Source organism: Anthonomus grandis, chromosome 17 (genome assembly GCF_022605725.1).
Source record: "Anthonomus grandis grandis chromosome 17, icAntGran1.3, whole genome shotgun sequence".
Classification (NCBI taxonomy): domain Eukaryota; kingdom Metazoa; phylum Arthropoda; class Insecta; order Coleoptera; family Curculionidae; genus Anthonomus; species Anthonomus grandis.
The window spans coordinates 10,800,512-10,820,414 of record NC_065562.1 but is presented as its reverse complement, the minus strand read 5'-3'; the positions used below and the strand labels follow the sequence as shown (position 1 = coordinate 10,820,414).

Genomic DNA, 19,903 nt, shown 5'->3' with positions numbered 1-19,903 from the left:
GCGGGAATCGGGTGTGCGCCGTTGAGGATATTTTTCTCTATATAGCCTTTGAGCTAGCAGACAATTTTTATTTGCTTCACCCAAAACAAAAATCATATCAAAAAATTCATTTCTTGAATAATTCGTTTTTAATATTGAAAACAAATATCTAAAAAACACCTTAAAAAAAATCTAACTATTAATCTCTAATTAACTAATGTAACTTCTCTTTTCGTCTTTTTGTTATTGAGATTTTTTTCATTTGTTACCACGGCGCCTTGATGGATACATAAAAAATACGAGGTGCTTCAAAACTTTAAGTCGGCATTGTCAGTTTTTACAGGAGAAAAACAGAAAAATCCATGATATCTCAAAAACTGTTAGATATAGAGATAGGACATTATTAATAAAATTTATAGGCTCTTAAGTAAGCTATTAGATGACATGAAAATATACAGGGTGTTTCATTTAAAATAAGAGAGATTTTTATATTTAAAGTTGGGCAAGTTTGGCCTTTCAAAAAAAACACCCTGTATAATAAAATGAATAATTTTACATAGCACGCATATCAAAGTAACTTTATTTTACTTCTGATGATAAAAATTAAGTCTGTATTCAAAATTTAGGTGCTAAATTTTAATATTAAAGAGATGCGTGCAAATTCTAAATTTTTAACAAAATTTGATTTATCTCCTAAACTATTAATTTTTGGCATATTAAACCATTATCAAAAAAGATTGGTAATTACGCAAAGAATTCAAAAATGTTTTGCAATACAGGGTGTTCCATTTAAAAAAATTTACTTTTGTAGTGCCCTGCTTTTTCGGAACACCCTGTATAGTCCAAAATATTTTTAAGATGTGAAGAATGCTTAACCAAATAATAGTCCAGGAGCACGTCATCGATAAATAATATCATCAATGCATAATACTACTCCGCGCTTTGAAAAACTCACCCTGTATAGTCGAAATGCATGGTGTATTATGAGTATTATGTCTGAAGAATTTTTGCATTTTATTGTGGAGAGAAAGACATCCTTGCGTGACTTATTGCGCGTCCTTCATCCATCATCCTTGCCCGTTGAAATATAGTTCCACTCCTGTGTTATTTATGGACATCCACACTACTGCAATTTTCCTGTTAATTAGTTTAACTCGAATTGAGTGTCTTATAAAGTTCATATGTTGTTTGTATCCTTCTGATTTCAATTTATTTTAAATGTATTTTTTTTTCTCAGTTTGTTGTAGATTAAAATGCTAAACCAATTTTATACTTCTTTATTATTAAGTAAATAATATCTAATAATAACAAAACTAAAACCATACTAATAAAATTAAGTACCAAAGAAACGTATTTTGCTTCATCAAAATGTTAAAATCTTTACAACAAAACAAACCAACTAATAAAAATTATCTTATGTTCTAAATAAAAGTTGTGCCTTCACCCCTAAAGTATCAGTCGAGTAAAAATCAGATCACCAACAACTCCAGCAAAAAAGCCCTGAACAAAACTTGCACCAATTGAACAAAAAGTCTTTAAAACCCAGTTTTATCAGATGTCAGTCCGTTCATTTCGGCATTACCACTTGATTGTCTTGTAACGAGTGGACGAGACTTAAACCCGTGTTCTACCAAATGATAGATTTCGCACGGATCCCTACCTTTTGTTTCTGGCAAATATATTCTAAAAAAAAAAACCATAAATAAAATCAATTACATAAAAAAATAATTAATCTTACCTGATGAATATGAACAAGGCAACAACAACGGCAGCGAAAATAAAGTAAGACGGAGCACCGATGTTGTCGGCCATTTGAGGGAACAAAATTGCTATGATAAAGTTGCCCGCCCAGTTTGCCAAACTGCCTAGAGCCATAGCACTTGATCTTGGACCCACCTCGAAGAGCTCTGATCCTACGAAGTAGGGAATAGGACCCAAAGCTAAGCCATAGCATAAAACGTAACCTAGCACTGCTATAATGCAGATGTAAGGCATTAGGTCGACGTCCTGCAAATGCAGAAATCACTTGTTAAATACCATAACCTGTTATACTATAACAGTTTACTTATACAGTGCATGCGTAAAGTAGCGGATAAATTCAATAAAAATTAAATGTCCGACCGTTTCTGAAAAAAATGCCCGCATCCGTCGATTTTAATGTTAGAGTTTAGGGTTTTTCTACGTGGAAATTAAATATGCAGGGTGACTTATAAAAAAGATATGACGTCATCAATATGTTTTTTAAATGGAAACCACCATTTTAGGCCAAGCTTAGGTTTAAATAAGTCTTAAACAATTAAAAAATATATACGATTACCCTGCAGGATGTGGTTACTAACGGTAACCACTAGGATATAAGTAAATAATAAATTAAAATATTTTTTCTAATTTATAACTTAAAATGAAGTTATTTTGTGTGAAACAATGCGAAACAATTCCTTTCTTTATTTAGGCATAACCTACTAACTTCGCAAGTTGAGCATTTCCAAATGGTTCTATGAACATCTGTTAAGGTACTACATTTAGCGCACCGAAGTGAGGCAGACCTTTGAGGCATATGAACAGAATTTTCATAACGCACTTCGTATGGTACAACCTTTTTAAAATTTCTTGGATCCGATCAGTACCGACACCTATCAGTCCTTGCGCCACAGCCATTCGAAATTGTTTTAGTGATAGGCTTTTACAGTCACATCTTTGTTGGAAGAGAACAAAGGCATTCTTTACGGTGGCATCGATGAAGTAAAAAAAAATCCGATGCCACTATTTATCAGACTTTCTGTCAACTTCTTGAAAGACTTTTCATTATGTCAAAACGGTCAACATATCCCATATCAGTATTGTAATCAAGGATCATCTTTGGACATGGTACATCTTCAAAAGAACCGTTCTTATTTTTTCTGGAAGTAGTTTCCATAATTGAGGGATCATGGTATTCTCTAGAACTAGAACATTTCGGCGGTCGATCCATTTGAGTGCAGCTATTCCATCTTTTGAAACACGCCAATCGGCATCTCTGCATTTCATGCCTTTGTCTTCTTTGAGTTCGGGAAAATGTTGTCGCCCCTTTTCGAACAGTTCCGCAAGAGTAGATTTTATCCGCTAGTAAATTTCGACAGAATTAAAATAATTGTCAAAATAAAACTTTGTGGGTTTTGTTTACCAACGTCCGAGTGAGATTCGTGACAACTCTATGACCTAATTTTGTTTCTGTGACTTTATCAACTTTAGCAGTATAAATTTCAAATTCGCACATGTATCCTGTTGAATCCGCTCGGACCCAAACTTTGTAGCCTCGTTTGATAGGCTTCATCGGCATATACTGGCGGAAGCTACTACGCCCTTTAAACTTTATCTCGTCCACGGCTTGAAACTCGTTAGGATTCATAAATGACATAACTGTTTCTTGAAGCTTAAAAAGTAAGGGTCTTACTTTATATAGCTTATCGTAATTTTGTTCACCTTTTTTTGGTTAAAGTAAATTATTATTGAGGTGAATATTACTTAGCAACCAAGCAAATCTATCTCGACTAATAGCGGAACTAATAAAATAATCCCTCATTTCCTTATCAGAGGATCAGTAATCTTTGAAACTTGGCAGTTTTTTCAAACCCATTGGGATATTAACTCGCAAAAGAATTTTAATCTCCTTTTCAGTAGTTGGTTTAAAATTTCTTCCTTCACCATATTTCTGAAATGCATATACACTACCGCTCAAAAGTTTTTGCCCCCATATGACTGTTTTAAAGTTATAACTAAAAATAATAAACCCATCAGTTTTTCTTATGAAACGGTTTATTTATAACAAAATGAATATAAACAATATATTTTTCAATTAATTAAATTTAAGAAAATCAAATGTCCGCCTCGATTTTTAATAACAGCTTCACAGAGTTTCGGTAGTCTTCTAATAAATTTGTCCAAAGTTTCCTGAGGTATCTTGTGCCACTCCTCTTGGATGATCTTCCACAAGTCTTCCTTTGACGTGGGGCATGATTTTCGCACTTGTCTATCCAGTTCATCCCCCAGTAATTCGATAGGATTGAGGTCCGGTGATTGCGGGGGCCATACCATAACTTTCAGATGTTGCCTTTGCAATAGACCTAAATATTACTTGCACAATTTCGACGTGCGCTTGGAGTTATTGTCATGTTGAAAGAAGTTTTCCCCAATTATTCGAGTACCAGAAGGAAGTACATTGTCACTTAAAATTGTTTTATAACCCTCTTTTCGAAGAATTCCCTCTATTCTAATTAGATCGCCCACTGCAGATCCTCCGAAACAACCCCACACCATCACCGAACCACCACCGTATTTAACTGAGGCCACCGTACAGTTTTCAGCGATCCTTTAATTGGCATAACGGCGAACAAAAACTCGCCTCTTCGTTCCAAAAACCTCGAATTTCGACTCGTCGCTCCAGAGAACTTTCTTCCAGTCATGAATGGTCCATTCTTTGTATGATTGGACCCACTCAAGTCTTTTCTTCTTATTAACATCCTTCAGTAGCGGTTTTGATACAGCTAAACGTCCTTTAAGACAAGCATTATAAAGTCGCCGTTTAACTGTCGAAACACTGACCACTTTTTTACGCTCCTTGTTGATTTTTGCTGTGATTTCAGGGGCGCTAAGGCGTCTATTGCGTTTGCTTGTAATTATAATATTTAAATCCTCCTTTGAACTTGTTGCCTTTGGTCTTCCCGATCGAGGTTTGTTGCTAATAGTCCCTTCTCTGGTGAATTATAATCGACAGTCCGCCTTGGCATTCCCAAATCCATCGAAATTTGACGGTTAGTCTTTCCAGCCCCCATCAAGTCCAATGATAATACCTTTTGTTTCCACCGATAACTCTTTTGTTTTAGCCATTTTAAAGAATGTTGAAAAACCAGCAAAGAAACGGTGACAATCGTCAATAAGCAAGCGAAATTATTTACCAATGTTACACAAAATCTATTCTTGAAGACTAAACACATAAGATTTTTGTATCTAATTTAAAATATTAAAACGAATACAGGGTGGGCAAATACTTTTGAGCGGTAGTGTAGGTTCATCTGAAACACTACATGGGTGATGAAATCTTCGGGAAACAAATGTAAAAATACATCAGTCGGACTCTCGATATTATCAGGCAATACTGGACCAGTTGATTCTGTGAAAGTACCTGCTTTGTTACTGTTAGAAATATCGTTAGTCCAATAATCTGGAAGGAAGACATCGGGTAGTCTGGCGATCGGAATGTCATCACCGCTGTCCCAGTGTAAATCGTTAGCAGTAACGTCGTTATTTTCGATGTCAAAAACTTCGTCGCTATTGCTCGGAGCATCAGGCTGTAGCGATTCATCATTCGTAACCTCGTCTAAGTCTTCTGCAAGAGATTCATCATCGCTTGGTATTTCTTCCAAAAGGTCAAAAAAACGGTTCGGGTCCATATTTTTAAGTTCAGAAAACTTCCAGGCAGCCATATTATCTAAAAAGTATATAATATATATTAGAAAATATGATTTACCACGTCTTTTGTAGTTTTCACACACATGACCAAGATTGGGAATCGAATGGCAGACGAGAAAACCATATTTAAAAAAAAAGTCAACTCTTCCTAGTGGTTACTAGGGGGAACCACACAAAAGCCGATCAGAAAGTCCTTAAAAAAATACAGACCATTTTTTACAATAGATAGAATATATACATCTGTTGAAACACTTACCAGCTATTTTTGAAGCAATGATATCACAAAAACTATCAAATGCACACAAACTATTTTATAACCTTAAAACAATCCACACCGTCGTCATCATGAGTGAGCGGCACGAAACTACTAGTGTGGTTTTCACTGATAACCAGTTGTCCTCAAAGGGTTAATAAAAGTATGGCATGTGATCAAATTGTTTATAATTTTGTGTAGAATCCAAAAATGTAATCACATACAGGGGGTTCCATTTAAAATAAGAAAGTTGGTTTGATCATGACTACATGAGATATAGCCTGTATACAAAATTTTTGTTGAAAAAAATGCCTAACCAAAAATATTAATCGACGTGTGCGACCGTTTTTTCGAACACGCCCTCATTTATTTTTTATTGAATTTGTTCTATATTTTTGCTGTTCACTGTTTAATGTTTATATTGAATTTTCAAACGCGACTTGTATATTATAGTGTAGTCTAACTGAACTATAAATATTTGATTAAATGGGTTTAAACGGATAAAAAAAAGTAGTTTTATTACTTCATTAGAAGCAATAATTTTGAATCCCTATTGAGCATGGCAGCGTAACTTTTTTAACTATTTTTTGACATTTTACCTCTGGGAGACCTCACTGCCTTTACGAGAATCGGCATTACCTACAGACATTTTTAAGTCCGGCACTGAGTACAAGTAAACTCAAATAATTTGAACACTATTCTTTGGAAACTAGCCCCGAGTAGTTTCAAGTCAAAATATTTATACTATCAATTTTTTTCTTAGGATACTTACAATTAAAAGTAAAGAAATTCCCAATAATATGAGGCAAACGGTGGAAGACAATAGACTCAGCTGCAAAATTGTACGCCTCTGAAACCACGACATCGTCAATACCGACATGGCGGCCATAAATAAATTACAACAACCGGTTCCGATTGTGGCATAACTGCCCTGAATAGGCGTAAATCCAGCTTTATTAAATATCACAGATGAATAGTAAAAGATCTGAAAACGATCGGCAATTAGCATGGGGGCAAGAACTAAAACAAAATATACTTACAGAATTAACACCGCTCAGTTGTTGTCCGGCTTGTAAAGCACAAACGAGCAACAGTGGCAACCTTAAGGCCGGACTTTTAAGTACTTTTTTTACATCCCAACCTTCTCCTTGTCGCAAGTTCTCTTGTTCTTCTATACGAAGCGTTTCTATTTCCTCGGTCAATGAGTCTTCCATACAGTTTCTTAAACGCTTCAGCTCTAAAAAAATTTAATGTAGCAAGAATATGTAGTAGTACATGGTCCAACTAACGCTTCAAAGCTAAATGGGGCGTTTTTCTGATAACAAACAAGTATTTGGGACTCTCTGGAAGAATTGGAATTGCTAAGGCACATATTGCTTGTAAGAGAGCAGGGAAGGCAAGACAGTGAGGCCAGTAGTCTTCGTTACCTAAAACAGTTTCCATTGACAATATTTGTCCCAATAAGACCCCTGTAGTGACTCCTAGAGGGCAAAAAGCCCCAATAGGTCCTTTAAGTACGGATGGAGCCAATTCCATTAAGTACATTGGCATTATAGTTGTAATGAGGCCTATAATTCATTAACGTCAGTTTTTAAGAAGTACCTATATATATTGCATAAAAACTTACCAGCGGATAAACCTGCAAATACCCTTCCAATAAACAGCAGCTCAACCGAATTAGATCTCTTAGCAGCCAAGAAACAAATACCCGAAAATACTCCCACAAAAGAAGATGTTGCAAGGCCTCCCTTTCTCCCTATTTTATTGGCTAATAAAGAACCAGTTAAAGATCCGATACATCCACCCACAAGAAAAATTGAAACAATGGAAGACCATAGAAAGTTTAGGCCCGAGCTGGACAGAGTTGTACCATATCGACTTGAAACTGATTCATTACAGAACTGTGATATGACCTAGAAAATGTATATAGCAGATAAGCTTCTATGTTCTAGCAACTGCGATCACAGATTACCTTGCCAGCAGTATTGATGACTCCCAAGTTGTAACCTACAGGAGTTGAAGAACCCAGAACAGTCACAACCCCAGCTAGAACTAAAAGCCTCGTCCATCTCGGTTGTTTAAACGTAATATCCTATAAGAAATATAATCATTATCAATGGAAATAGTTGCAGTGCATCTCAAACTAGTCACAGTATGTATGTATCTCCAGATTGAGGCTTTTATGTTTATTAGGCATTTCTTAAACACTGGCCTGGGTAGGTTTTTTTTTAAAGATTTTGAACCTGAGTAGCTTATGTTGCTGGAGTTTCCCTTTACAGGTTAGCCCATATTCGAGGATGACGACCATTGGGGTCTTAATAATATAAAAATTAAGAATTTTGTAAAGCCTATCAAGATTATTTCGATTAACTAAAAATCTGCAAATATTTCCAAAGAAAAGACGGAGTTATAAATATATTAAGATGTTTGATACTTTCATCCATAAGACCTCATCTGAGAAAGAGGGAGAAGGGTAGATGATTGAAAGCCGTTTAGTTCTCGTTGGAACAATATTTAAACGGCCTTTTAAATCTGGTAAATATAAATATTCATAGAAAAAGTTGATGATGGTTGCCAATAGACAAAACGCCGTCTGATCATTTATTTATAACTATCATCATTATTTTGTTTTATGCCTTAAAATTTTAATTTTTTGTTGTATTTCTCCGATAATATTTGTTTTTTTTATGACCTTTTTATAACAACTAAATTAGGCAAATTTGCCACAACTTTGATTCCACGAATTTGGCACACCCTGGACATTAATCACCAATCAAACACACTGTATATATCATTAGATAAATAAGAAATAAATAATTCCAAGCAATTTTTATTGAGGAAACCTTACTAAACTACACATTTACAAATCTATTTAGCCTATAAATGTTGAATATTCATTTGTGTTTCTTTTAGTGCCTTAAGGTGCTTTTAAACCTCCGGTGCGCTTCACGCGATAATCTTTTAACTTTTTCACCATTTTTTCCGATACAATACACTTATAACATATGGAATGTCATAAAGAATAGGGCAAACGGATCCAAACGAAAATATCCACCAAAACCACCCACACTGCCATCTATCCAGGATGAAAAGGGTTGTAGTAAGAGAGGCCATACCATGACACAAAATTGCTGAAAGGTTACTTAAGGAAAAATATTCTAGTTTTCTTATTAATAGGTTTAGTATTGGCAAATGGGTTAATTTCTCTGGCATATTAATAATATTAAATACTTTTTATTAATTTCGATACAGTGAGATAGATAGAGCTAGTCAGGGCAAAATACAGTTTGTTTTCTATAATTTTTGAAACTATATATTAAAGCCAAACTGGCTCTATCTTTCTCTATTGTTAATATGAAATTATAAACAGGGTACTCATATGTATGAACAAACAATTAAATATAAAAAGGATACATAGTAAAGCCGAGGAGGTGTTAAACATGGTAAAACCAAAAATGAAAACTATCAGTTCTAGGCATATGAATGCTAGGGCAATAGCAAGTCCTGTTTGTATCCTAAAATGGTAATTTAAAAAATTATTTTATTTGGCTTTTTTAAATTATTATTTTTTTAATTATATTTAAGCAAATTAATTAGAATCTATATCCATGCATTAACAAGTTCTAAGTCGTAAACAAAGACCGGTATCAAAAGTCTGCAGGCTAAAATATTTATGAGATTTCTCTTAGCAATTGTAGTGGATTCAAGTACAACATTTTAGTATCAAAGCAACATAAATAACTTATATCAATAGGTCTATATTGGCCTAGTTTTCTTTACTGAACAGCAAAATTTGGTTGAGAACATTGATGTACAGATAATAATACTAACTAACAATTTTAAAATAAAATAGATGTGAAACCTGCATTTTATTTTATTGAGATCTGGCCAATTTAAATTAACTATTATAGTTAAAAAAGATTTTTTATTATAACAATAAATTAATGTTTTGGTGCATATTAAAACCAGAGTTACTTTTCGATTTCTAAAAATTTTTCTTCTCAAGTTCCTTTCTTTCCCCAAGAGTTTTAAGCTTAATTTCTTTACTTTTATGTTAAATATATTTTGTTTATTTGAATATTAATTACCTACAGTTGCTCCTTTGAAATTTACATTAAAATGAAACTAAGGATTTGAATTTATGTTATTCGAATACAATATTTTTATTGTAATTGAACACAGAATATTCAAATACTTTATAAAATAGTGAATTCAGTGTTCTACTCAAGTATGCTCATAACTTTAATACAACAATACATAACACAACACAATATAAGGAAAAGGAATGCGAATTGGACACAAGTGATACTGAAATCATTAAATGCGAGATAAGACAGTTCAATTGAACATGTATGTAATGTAAGTAATTTTATTAAAATATGGAAGAGTTGAAAAGTCAAGAGTGGCTGAACATGTTTTAAATATTGGTCACTTTGTAGGGATAGACAACTTAAAATTACTTAAACCAGTTAATACCAATAGAAAATTAGATGCATACGAAAGTATAGCAATATTTAAAAATCAAAAAAACATTCTTAACAGAGATAAAGGTCCAATAAAGTAAAAGCAGAGTCTTCGAAATTTGGAGTATGTGGCATCAAAATAAAAAAAAAGGTCAAGGCATTGTTGCCACCATGTTGATTAAAATGCAGATTAACATGCCAATAATGCATTTTATCTTTGACAATGGAGATACAAAAATAAGAGTTTGCAAATTGTTTTTTAAAGCCACCTTACGCATTACTGATAGACTAATTTGCACTGTTTTCGATAAAAAATAAACGGAATTCCAGTAGAGGAGAAACAAGGAAACAGAATCATCACAAAAAAGTGGGTGATATTATTAAGAAGTCAGTGCGTGAGCATATAAAGTTAATTCCTCTATTGAAGAGCCTCTATATAGACGCAAAGAATCTACTCGACTATACATTTCAGGGAATAAATACCTGGCAGACTCATTTAGGAACTACACTAAGATTCAGAATGACCAAAAGGAATCTGCTGCTAATTTGGAATTTTTAAAAATTAATTTATTATTTCTTTTTTTTTCCTGTAAGAAATATTTGTGAACATACATTACATTCAGATCTCATTTTTATATTCAGGTTGTTAAATGGTAATATAAATTGCCCTGAACTTCTGAAGATGATTTTCTTTAATGTGCCAAATAGAAACCTAAGACATAATCGTTTGTTTTCCCTGCCTTTTCGTGGCACTAATTTTGCATCTCACTCTCCAATTGAGAGGACTTTAAGATTGTTAAACTCAGGTGAAGTGGATATTTTCGGCATTACCTTGTCTCAGTTTAGGCATCAAATTAGAGAAATTATTTGAATCTTTTTGTTATCTTTTTTTTTCATTTTGATTATGGAAGGTATTTTAGTTTTTAATATTTGTTATATTAACTTTTAGTTATTGTTCTTTTTTATATTCATTTATGGGTTGTAGTTAAATTATCAGAGCCAAATCAGTGTTAATGACAATTAAATGGTTAATATGGTTAGTAATTGTTAGAATAGTTTATTATTGTGGTTAGGTTAAATGAATTATTATGTTGTATTATTCTTTTTTGTAATGGGTTTGATCCCATATAATCATAATTAAACAAATAAACTAAAAATGCGCCTAATGATGAAGAGCTAAAAAGTAAAGTAGAAGTGCATGATAGAGAAGATTTTAAGCTGGCAATCAAAGGAATGATAGAAGCCTTATTTCTTAAAAGCTTTATAACATTTGATCTACAATCTGTTTTGCCAAGTCCTACTGGAGATGTTTCTCTACTCTATTATAAATCAAAAAATAAACTCGTATAATTTTACAATATCCCAGCTTGAAACTGACAATGTAGAGGCATATGAACATGAATGCTGATGTAACATTTTATTCTGATAATTGCTGCGACCAAAGTAAAAATTGGTATACAATTGCTTTATATTTATATGCAGTATGGAAACTAAACATGAACAGTATTACACAAGTTCCTAATTGTTGGTCATACAAAAAATGAAGGGGACACTGTCATTCTGTAATCGAAAAAGAAATTTAAAAAGTGGGCCAATATACATTCCCTAATAATATGCAATGTTAGTAAGGACAGCTAAAAAACATGGATGTCCATATAATGTTAATGAACTGACACATTAAAGCTTTTTTGATTTAACAAAATTGAGTAAACTATAGTAATTTTACAAAAGACACCTAGGCTAATGTTATTTAGCTAAATCAGATGAGAATAATTAAATACGAAAAAGAAAATCCATTTTCTTTTAAACATAAATACTCCTATATTCAAGAGAATTTCAATAAAGCTGTTATTAAAGAAATTGAAATACACATCATGCGAAAAATAAGATCACATTAAACTGAGCTTATAAAAAAAAAGTTTCAAGTTAATTAAAGAAAAAAATTCGATTACATATTACAGTTGAGGCAAAACTTATTCCACTGCAGTATCAATATTTTTTTAATCGGTGTAAAATTATAAGCAATTAGTACAATTTTAAGTTTTTTATTTACCTTTTGCAATCTTATGATGCTTTAAAATAATGATAAGAAAAAAAATCTTAGTTAATCTGCTCACAAAAACTATCACAACTCGAAACAAAAGTTGTTTTGAACAGTTCAAAAATAGGAAGATTATAATAGATACTTATTCTCCAAAGTAAATTTTCTTTTTAATGCAAACTAGGTTTTTTGTATGTTTTCAAGAATTGATAATTAATTTTGCTTTTCCTGGCTAATGTATCAATTTTAAGTTACAAAACTATTCTTTCCAAAAGGTGATATATGGAAAATAGAAGTTCTCTGTGACACCTATGGTTTTATAATTTTGATTAAAGTTGTTTATTATATTATCTCTGTTAAGATCTGACTTGCATCTTCTGTACACATTTTACTGTGAAACCCAAATTGATCAGTTGACAGCACCTTATTACTTTCCAGATGTATTTCTTAATTTTACAGTTCTCTAACAGTTTATTTAGTAATTGGTCAATAATTTTTAGATTGAATTAAAATAATATTCCAAAATGCTTAACTAAAGCAAATATAATAGTCAATTAATAGAAAGCTTCTTCTTCTTCTTATTCAAATACAATGGACTCGCGTCGTATTTCGACGGCCGCCCAATATTGTTGTTTATGGACCTACAGTTTAACGTGGGTTCCGAATCACAATGTTTTGTTTTTATAAGACAAACGCAAACAACCATGCCCATGCCAGGATTCGAACCCGAGACCACACGATTGCATCGTGAACGCTTTGCCCACGGTGCTACCGGGGTCGGCAAACAATAGAAAGCTAGGATAGTTTCATCTCATTGTATATGGTATCGCTGAACAATCCACTAAAATACTATATGGATTCTTAAAAATAATAAAAAAATCAAGCTAGACAGTCACTTTGCAGACCTACAAAGATTTGGAAAACAGCAAGAAGATAGCATAAGGCCTTATTAAATTCATTAGTTATATTCTCAAACAGAAGATTGTGTCCTTGGATAACAATCGTAAACAAAAAAACCAATAGCCTTGTCCAACGGGGATATCTCTGCAATTTACCAGAATGTTCGGGGACTTAATAGCAAAACACACGAATTCTACAAGTCAGTGTCCGGTGGCGATTATCAACTTATATGTGTATCTGAGACTTGGATTCAGGATGGTGTACGGGATCGGGAACTTTTTGAAAATAACTATTTAGTGTATCGTAAGGACCGAAATCTCGAGGTTTATACAGGATAATGTTTATGATTGTAACACTAAACTTGCTGGCCTAAGGGATTTTATGGCGTTTTTGAATCCCTCTCAATTTAACAATGCCCTTAATTGCAACAATAATTTGCTTGATCTAGTTCTCTCCAACTTCCAGTGTTCTGTGGATAGGGACGACCAACCCCTTGTCACTGAGGATGCATATCACCCTGCTATTAATATCTCGTTGAATCTTGTCAAATTCGAGAGTGTTACAGATTTCCCCTCCAACAATGAGAGTCCTAAGTATAATTTTCGGAGGGCTAACTTTCCCTATCTTTACCAGCTTATCTCTGATGTGGATTGGACTTTTATACGCACCCAGTCAGATGTTAATGAGGCAGTTAAAACCTTTTATGACAAAATCCATGAAATTTTTTGTCTAGCTGTTCCTCGTTTTTGACCCTCTAATAGTAAATACTCATATCCTGTGTGGTACACTCATGAAATTAGGAAATTATTAAAATTAAAGTCTAGACTACATAGGAGATGGCTTCATACACGGTGCTCTGCTGCTTATGAGGATTTTAGAGCTGCTAGGAGGGTAGTAAAAACAAAAATGGATCTTGCTTATCACGAGTATATATCCAGGACTGAGTCAGCTATTCGGAGTGATCCAAAGCAATTCTGGAGGTTCATTCACCTTAAACGAAACAACTCTCGCATTCCAGGTTCTATGAGTTATAAAGATACCACTGTTGTGGGTCCTAAAAGTATTGTAAATGCTTTTTCTGATTTTTTCAGGAGTGTTTATGTTGAGTCCTCTATTGCTCAGCCCAAAGAATCTGATACATATGGTTCAGACAACATTTTGGTCCAATCTTTTGTTGAGGCAGAAGTAAGAAAAGCTTTACAGAAGTTAAAAAACAAAGAAACTGCGGGTCCTGACCAAATACCTTTATTTCTTTTGCGTGACTGTGCATCGGCCCTGGCTGTACCACTCTTACAAATCTACAACTCAACAAATCACTCAAGACCAATACATTTCCGGAAGAGTGGAAAAAGGCTAAAATATGTCCAGTGTTTAAGAGTGGCGACCATGGCAGAATAGAGAACTACAGACCGGTGTCAATTCTCTTTAATTTTTCGAAGGCCTTTAAGATATGTGTACACGATAAATTGTCTCCTCAAATTAAGCACATAATTACAGAAAAGCAGCGTGGTTTCTTTCAGAAAAGATCTACTGTCACTAATACGGCTTGTTTCTTGGAAACAGCATATCTAGCTATAAATCAGAAAAGCCAGTTGGATGTGCTGTACACAGACTTCTCGAAGGCTTTTGATCGGCTGGATCACGGTTTGCTGGCACAGAAGCTGGCTTTGGCTGGATTTCATCCTTGTCTGGTGGAGTCCTTCATCTCGTATCTGTCTGGCAGGCTTCAGTATGTTGAATTTAATGGTTTTGGGTCTGAGTATTACGCGGCTTCGAGTGGTGCGCCCCAAGGCAGTAACCTCGCCCCAATGCTGTTCGATCTATTTATTAATGATTTAGTTGATTGTGTGGAGTGTTTCTGTCTTTTATTCGCTGATGATCTGAAGTTGTTTCATATCATTCGTACTATGCTGGACTGCCTGAAGCTGCAAGAGGACATGAATAGGGTCTTTGAATGGTGTGAAAGAAATAAACTACCCCTAAACTGTGACAAATGTAAAAAAATGACAATTTCCATTCTTCATGAAGAGATTTTATACCCATATACAGTAGTGGCCAAAATTATAGCAACAAATCTGAATTTTACTAATATTTAATAATAACTATTATATGTATGTTTTAATCGTAAAAGTACGCCACTGGTTTAGATGGCCTCTTAATATTTAAACAAAATTTCTCATTCAAATAAAAAAAAGCCTACCTGTTTTTTTGTTGACAATAAATATTTGTAATTGCAAATATTTCACCTGGTCATAATTATAGCAACATTTGAAATTTAGTGCTCTTTCAATCTGTTGAAGTGCAATATTGAAACAATTTATATTGTGATTTCTTGGTAGTTATTAACTTATTTAAATAACAGTATGAGTCGTGGTAAAACCGTGTCTGTTGAAGTGAGGCAACTTATAATTAATCAGTATAAGTCAGGCATCAAACAGTCATCCATTGCAAAAAATTTTGCTCTTCACAGATCAGTTGTATCACGTATAGTGAAAAGATACAATAACACAGGGCTGTTAGTACCCAAAAAAAATTCGGGACGTCCCCGGAAAACTTCAAAAAAAAGTGACAAAATGATTGTTCGGATTTCCAGGCAAAACCCATTTTTGTCCTCTTCAAAAATTAAAGGGCTTTTGGATGGCAGTGGGTGTTCCGATCTTAGTGAACGATCCATAAGGCGGCGTCTATTTGAAAATAAGTTGTTTGGACGCAGACCAGCAAAAAAGCTTCTTCTTTCCAAGAAGAACGTGAAGGCCCGACTTGAATTTGCTCGAGAACACCAGGGCTGGACTATTGATCAGTGGCGCAGAGTTATTTTTAGCGATGAATCAAAATTCAATTTATTTAAAAGTGATGGTGCTGCATACGTTCGACGTCCTGTAGGCAAAAGATTTAATCCTCGGTACACTTCTCCTACAGTTAAGCATGGTGGTGGTTCAGTTTTAGTGTGGGGCTGTTTTTCGGGGCATGGTATGGGACCTAGGCACAAGGACAAGGATATATTAAAGAATGTTATGTTACCCTATTCTGAAGAAAATATGCCGCTGTTATATCAATTTCAACATGACAATGATCCAAAACATTCTTCAAAGCTAATAAAAGAGTTTCTCCATGATGAAAAAATTAATGTTATAAAGTGGCCCTCCCAATCTCCGGATTTAAATCCAATAGAAAATCTTTGGGAAATTGTGGATAACAGGTGTAGAACCAGGAATTTCAAAAATGCTGGAGAACTTTTCGAAGCTCTTCAGGATACTTGGTTGTCAATCGATCATGATGTTATAAACAAACTTATTTTATCCATGCCAAAAAGATGCATTGCTGTTATAAGGGCTAAAGGGTACTATACTAAATACTGAAGAATATTATTGTATTGTAATCTTATTTTGACTTTGGAGAATAAATAAATTGATTTTTCTAAAATGTGTTGCTATAATTTTGTCCAACCCGTTTCCTAAAACTAATTCCCATTTTTTATTTCTTTTATAAAGTAACAAAAAAATAAACATAAATAAAAAGCTTTGTAAAAAATACATCATAATATATACCAGTTTTTTTTCTAATCTACCACATCATATAATTTGAAGGAAAAATGTACTTGTTGCTATAATTATGGCCACTACTGTATATTGAGTGGTTCTCAGTTGCTAGACTGTTCTTCAGTGAAGGATTTGGGCATTGAAGTAGATAAGAGGCTCACATTCAACCAGCATGTAGCACAGGTCACTGGTTCAGCCTTAAAACCCCTCGGGTTTATAGTAAGGTCCACTTCTCAATTTAAGAATATATCCAGCTTGACTGTATTGTACAATTCATTAGTAAAGTCTAAATTAATGTATGGCTCTATGTTGTGGTTCCCCATCTATGATGTTCATGTTAACAGACTGGAGTATGTACAGCCCAGATTCTTAAAGTTACTTTCTGTTAAGTTGGATGGAGTATATCCAGTAAGAGGTGTGGAACAGGAGTACCTGCTGAATAGATTCAACTATTTGTCACTAAAGCAAAATACTATTCTCTCTAGTCAGATATTTTTATATAAACTTTGCAATAATAAAATTGATTGTTCTGAGCTCTTAGAGAGGCTACCTCTATTTGTTCCTCCTGCCAATACAAGGAGGCACCATATATTTTATCCCTCTCTTAACTTAACAAATCTGTCCAGCAAAGCTCCACTGTGCCATGCTTGTACATGGTATAATCAGATGAATGCTATAGATGTCGACATCTTTAGCAGCTCTGAATATGTTTTTAAAAAAAGGATGTGTTCCTCTCTTAATTTGAATGATACCTGATTATTTTTCTGTGATTGTTATCATTTGGTTAGTGTGTCTTATATTCTTACAATTATGCTATTGTTTTAAATTTTGTTATCACCCTATATTGGATCTTATATTATTTTTTTATATTATTTTTTTTGTACTACTTATTTAAGGTGCTTATAACTTGTACTATTTTAATTTTAATTATTTCGATTGTCTTGTAATTGGGAATTTTCCTGTTGGACAATAAACTATTTGAATTTGAATTAACATCTTAAAAAATGCCAAGGCATTATTATTTCTCTGACATCTGATCTTACATGAGCAGAGTAAGAAAGGCAAAAATGTATATTTAGGTATAGTATTATTTTAAGTTTTAATCCTTTTTTAAATTTTATCCTTTTATACAAGTAACTGTGTGAATCATTGAAATTCCACAACAAGATTCTATGTTTTGGTATAATAGTTTTTAACTCATTGTATGCCTATAAACTTGTTTTATTTTTTTAAAATCTTATTACTATTATTATATTAAATATTTGCACTGTAGCCTGCCTACATTTGATGGGAAATTGAAACATTATCTGAAGTTGGACATTGCTTTTCTTTTCAACTAACTGGGACTCATTTACGGTCCTTTACATTATCTTTAGGATGTAGTTTTTTATCAGAACTCATTTTTACATTTTAAACTTACTCTGTAGGGCGATGGTGACTGAACTGGTCTAATATTGTGGGATTGCCCATTGAACATAACTTCAGACTCTGCGGGCTCCATAATAAATCAACGCAAATAATAAAATGGGCAATCAAAACTAAAAATCGTGAGGGAATCAGGCCAAAACCTTTGTACATATTAACATTCAATTCAGAAACAAAAAATGTGCAGGTTCCCGTTACCGCATGTTATCTACTATAATTTACGGCTTAAAGCCATATCATTAAGTCACCCGAGATAAAGGGATATAATTTCTATTAATAACTTATTTCCTGTTAGTTATTATACGGTTTTAAAAGTAGAGTTTAAATAACTTAAAATAATGATTCCGCAAAAAATAAACAAACAAACAAACTTTAGCAAGCCAACTGACAGGCGTGACAGCTGACAACAGTGCTGCCAATGGCAATGATTTTTTTACCCGAAGAACTACCCACATAAAGGCGTGTACAGACATAGAACAAAACCTCGTTTCGTAACATCGTCGCGCAACATTTTTCTGCTACGAAACGAAGTTCCGTGATTATTGTGTAACAAGTTATTCGTGTTCTTACATTCTGCCATTCCATCTTTTTTCATTACCATTTTAATTTATTTAAACTAGTTGAGTAGTATCGAAGCAGCAATAATGGAAATTGCTGTAGCAGCATATACAGTGTGTCCAAAAAGTCGGGAAAATACCTTTTACAGGTAAACGAATTACCTGGTTGAAAAACGCTCGGACACGTCATTTCTTTTTCTTGATTTCTGAAAAATATACAGGGTGCATTAAGAAGACTGGGCAGCTGTCAACTTTATTATTTTAAATAGGATACCCTATGTATTAATGCATTTTTGGATTTTATGATAAATTCTAAACACATTTCATGCATAACACCATATACCAATCTTGTTTGTTTTCGAAATATCAACAATTGAAATTAAACATTTTTAAAAACTTTACCATGCTGTTAAGTCTCAATGATTTAACTTAGAGAAATACGGGTTGCACTTTCTTATCTTAGTTTTTCAAAAGCTATCGTTTAACAATAAGTTTAGATTTAGGTAAAGCTTAAGTAATAAATTTCTAGTTTTAAAATGTCAAGCAAATAACGCCTTTTCTTAATAAATGTATTATTATAGAAACTTTGGGACAAAGCAAAACTATTTGATTAAATGTTTAAATGCTCAATACACAAGGTTGAAATTAAATTTGTCAATAACGTATCGAGTCATTTCTTATGTAATTTGGCCAGCTTCATTTGTTATGCATTGTTTTAAGTCCCCTATATTTTCAGGTTTAGTGACAACTACCCTATTTTTCAAATGGCTCCAAAAAAAGTAATCTAAATGTGAGAGGTCTGTGGATCTAGCTGGCCATTCTATGTTATCCCCTGCCTATCCATCTATTTGGAAAAGTAAAATTTAAATAATCAAGCACTTCTCGACTATAGTATGGAGAAGCTCCATCCTGTTGAAACCATACTTGTCTATAGTTTGGACCAGCCAAACGTCTAATTTCAGGAATAATGCGGTTTTGAAGCATTTCTAAATACTTTAGGGGAGTCAGTCAAGTACGGGTCAATTATGTGGATTCAAAATATCGCAGCCCATACATTAACTTTTTGGGGATATTGGATACGCACCTTCTGCATCCAATGTGGATTTTCATCGGTCCAATAACTCATCTGAAAACACAATGTTACTTAATAAGTTCAGACCTTGTCAAGTTTTGCCATGATTATTTCATAAAATTCGACTCTCCTATCGAAATTATCTTCCAAAAGTTCTTGCACCAAGTGAATTTTATAAGGACGGAATTTATTTTGTTTTAAAATTACTTTAGCCGATGATTTAGGC

At 33.5% G+C, this 19,903-nt stretch overlaps 1 protein-coding gene across 2 annotated transcripts; it reads right to left on the bottom strand.

The window, feature by feature from the left end:
• Positions 1-1,242: 1,242 nt before the first annotated feature.
• Positions 1,243-18,445, bottom strand: LOC126746278 (solute carrier family 2, facilitated glucose transporter member 1-like). 2 transcript variants are annotated; one of them, XM_050454444.1, is made up of 8 exons: positions 18,044-18,445; positions 7,653-7,772; positions 7,308-7,593; positions 6,970-7,248; positions 6,721-6,917; positions 6,453-6,665; positions 1,718-1,986; positions 1,243-1,662 (listed from the first exon to the last, which is right to left on the bottom strand). In XM_050454444.1, exons 1-8 carry the CDS (start codon positions 18,122-18,124, stop codon positions 1,515-1,517), a joined length of 1,593 nt encoding a protein of 530 aa, XP_050310401.1. In that variant the 5' UTR covers positions 18,125-18,445; the 3' UTR covers positions 1,243-1,514. The 2 variants fall into 2 exon arrangements, with proteins under 2 accessions (XP_050310401.1, XP_050310402.1); XM_050454445.1 differs by having other exon boundaries at positions 7,108-7,248.
• Between the last annotated feature and the right edge of the window lie 1,458 nt (positions 18,446-19,903).

What these genes read in the sequence shown, in the direction of transcription:
- LOC126746278 (XM_050454444.1), bottom strand. Translation starts at nt 18,124, where the DNA reads ATGGAGCCCGCAGAGTCTGAAGTTATGTTCAATGGGCAATCCCACAAT. An exon ending in TCATCAATACTGCTGGCAAG is followed by an intron (nt 7,594 to 7,652) that starts GTAATCTGTGAT and finishes TACATTTTCTAG; the next exon opens with GTCATATCACAGTTCTGTAA. An exon ending in AACTGAGCGGTGTTAATTCT is followed by an intron (nt 6,666 to 6,720) that starts GTAAGTATATTT and finishes GATCGTTTTCAG; the next exon opens with ATCTTTTACTATTCATCTGT.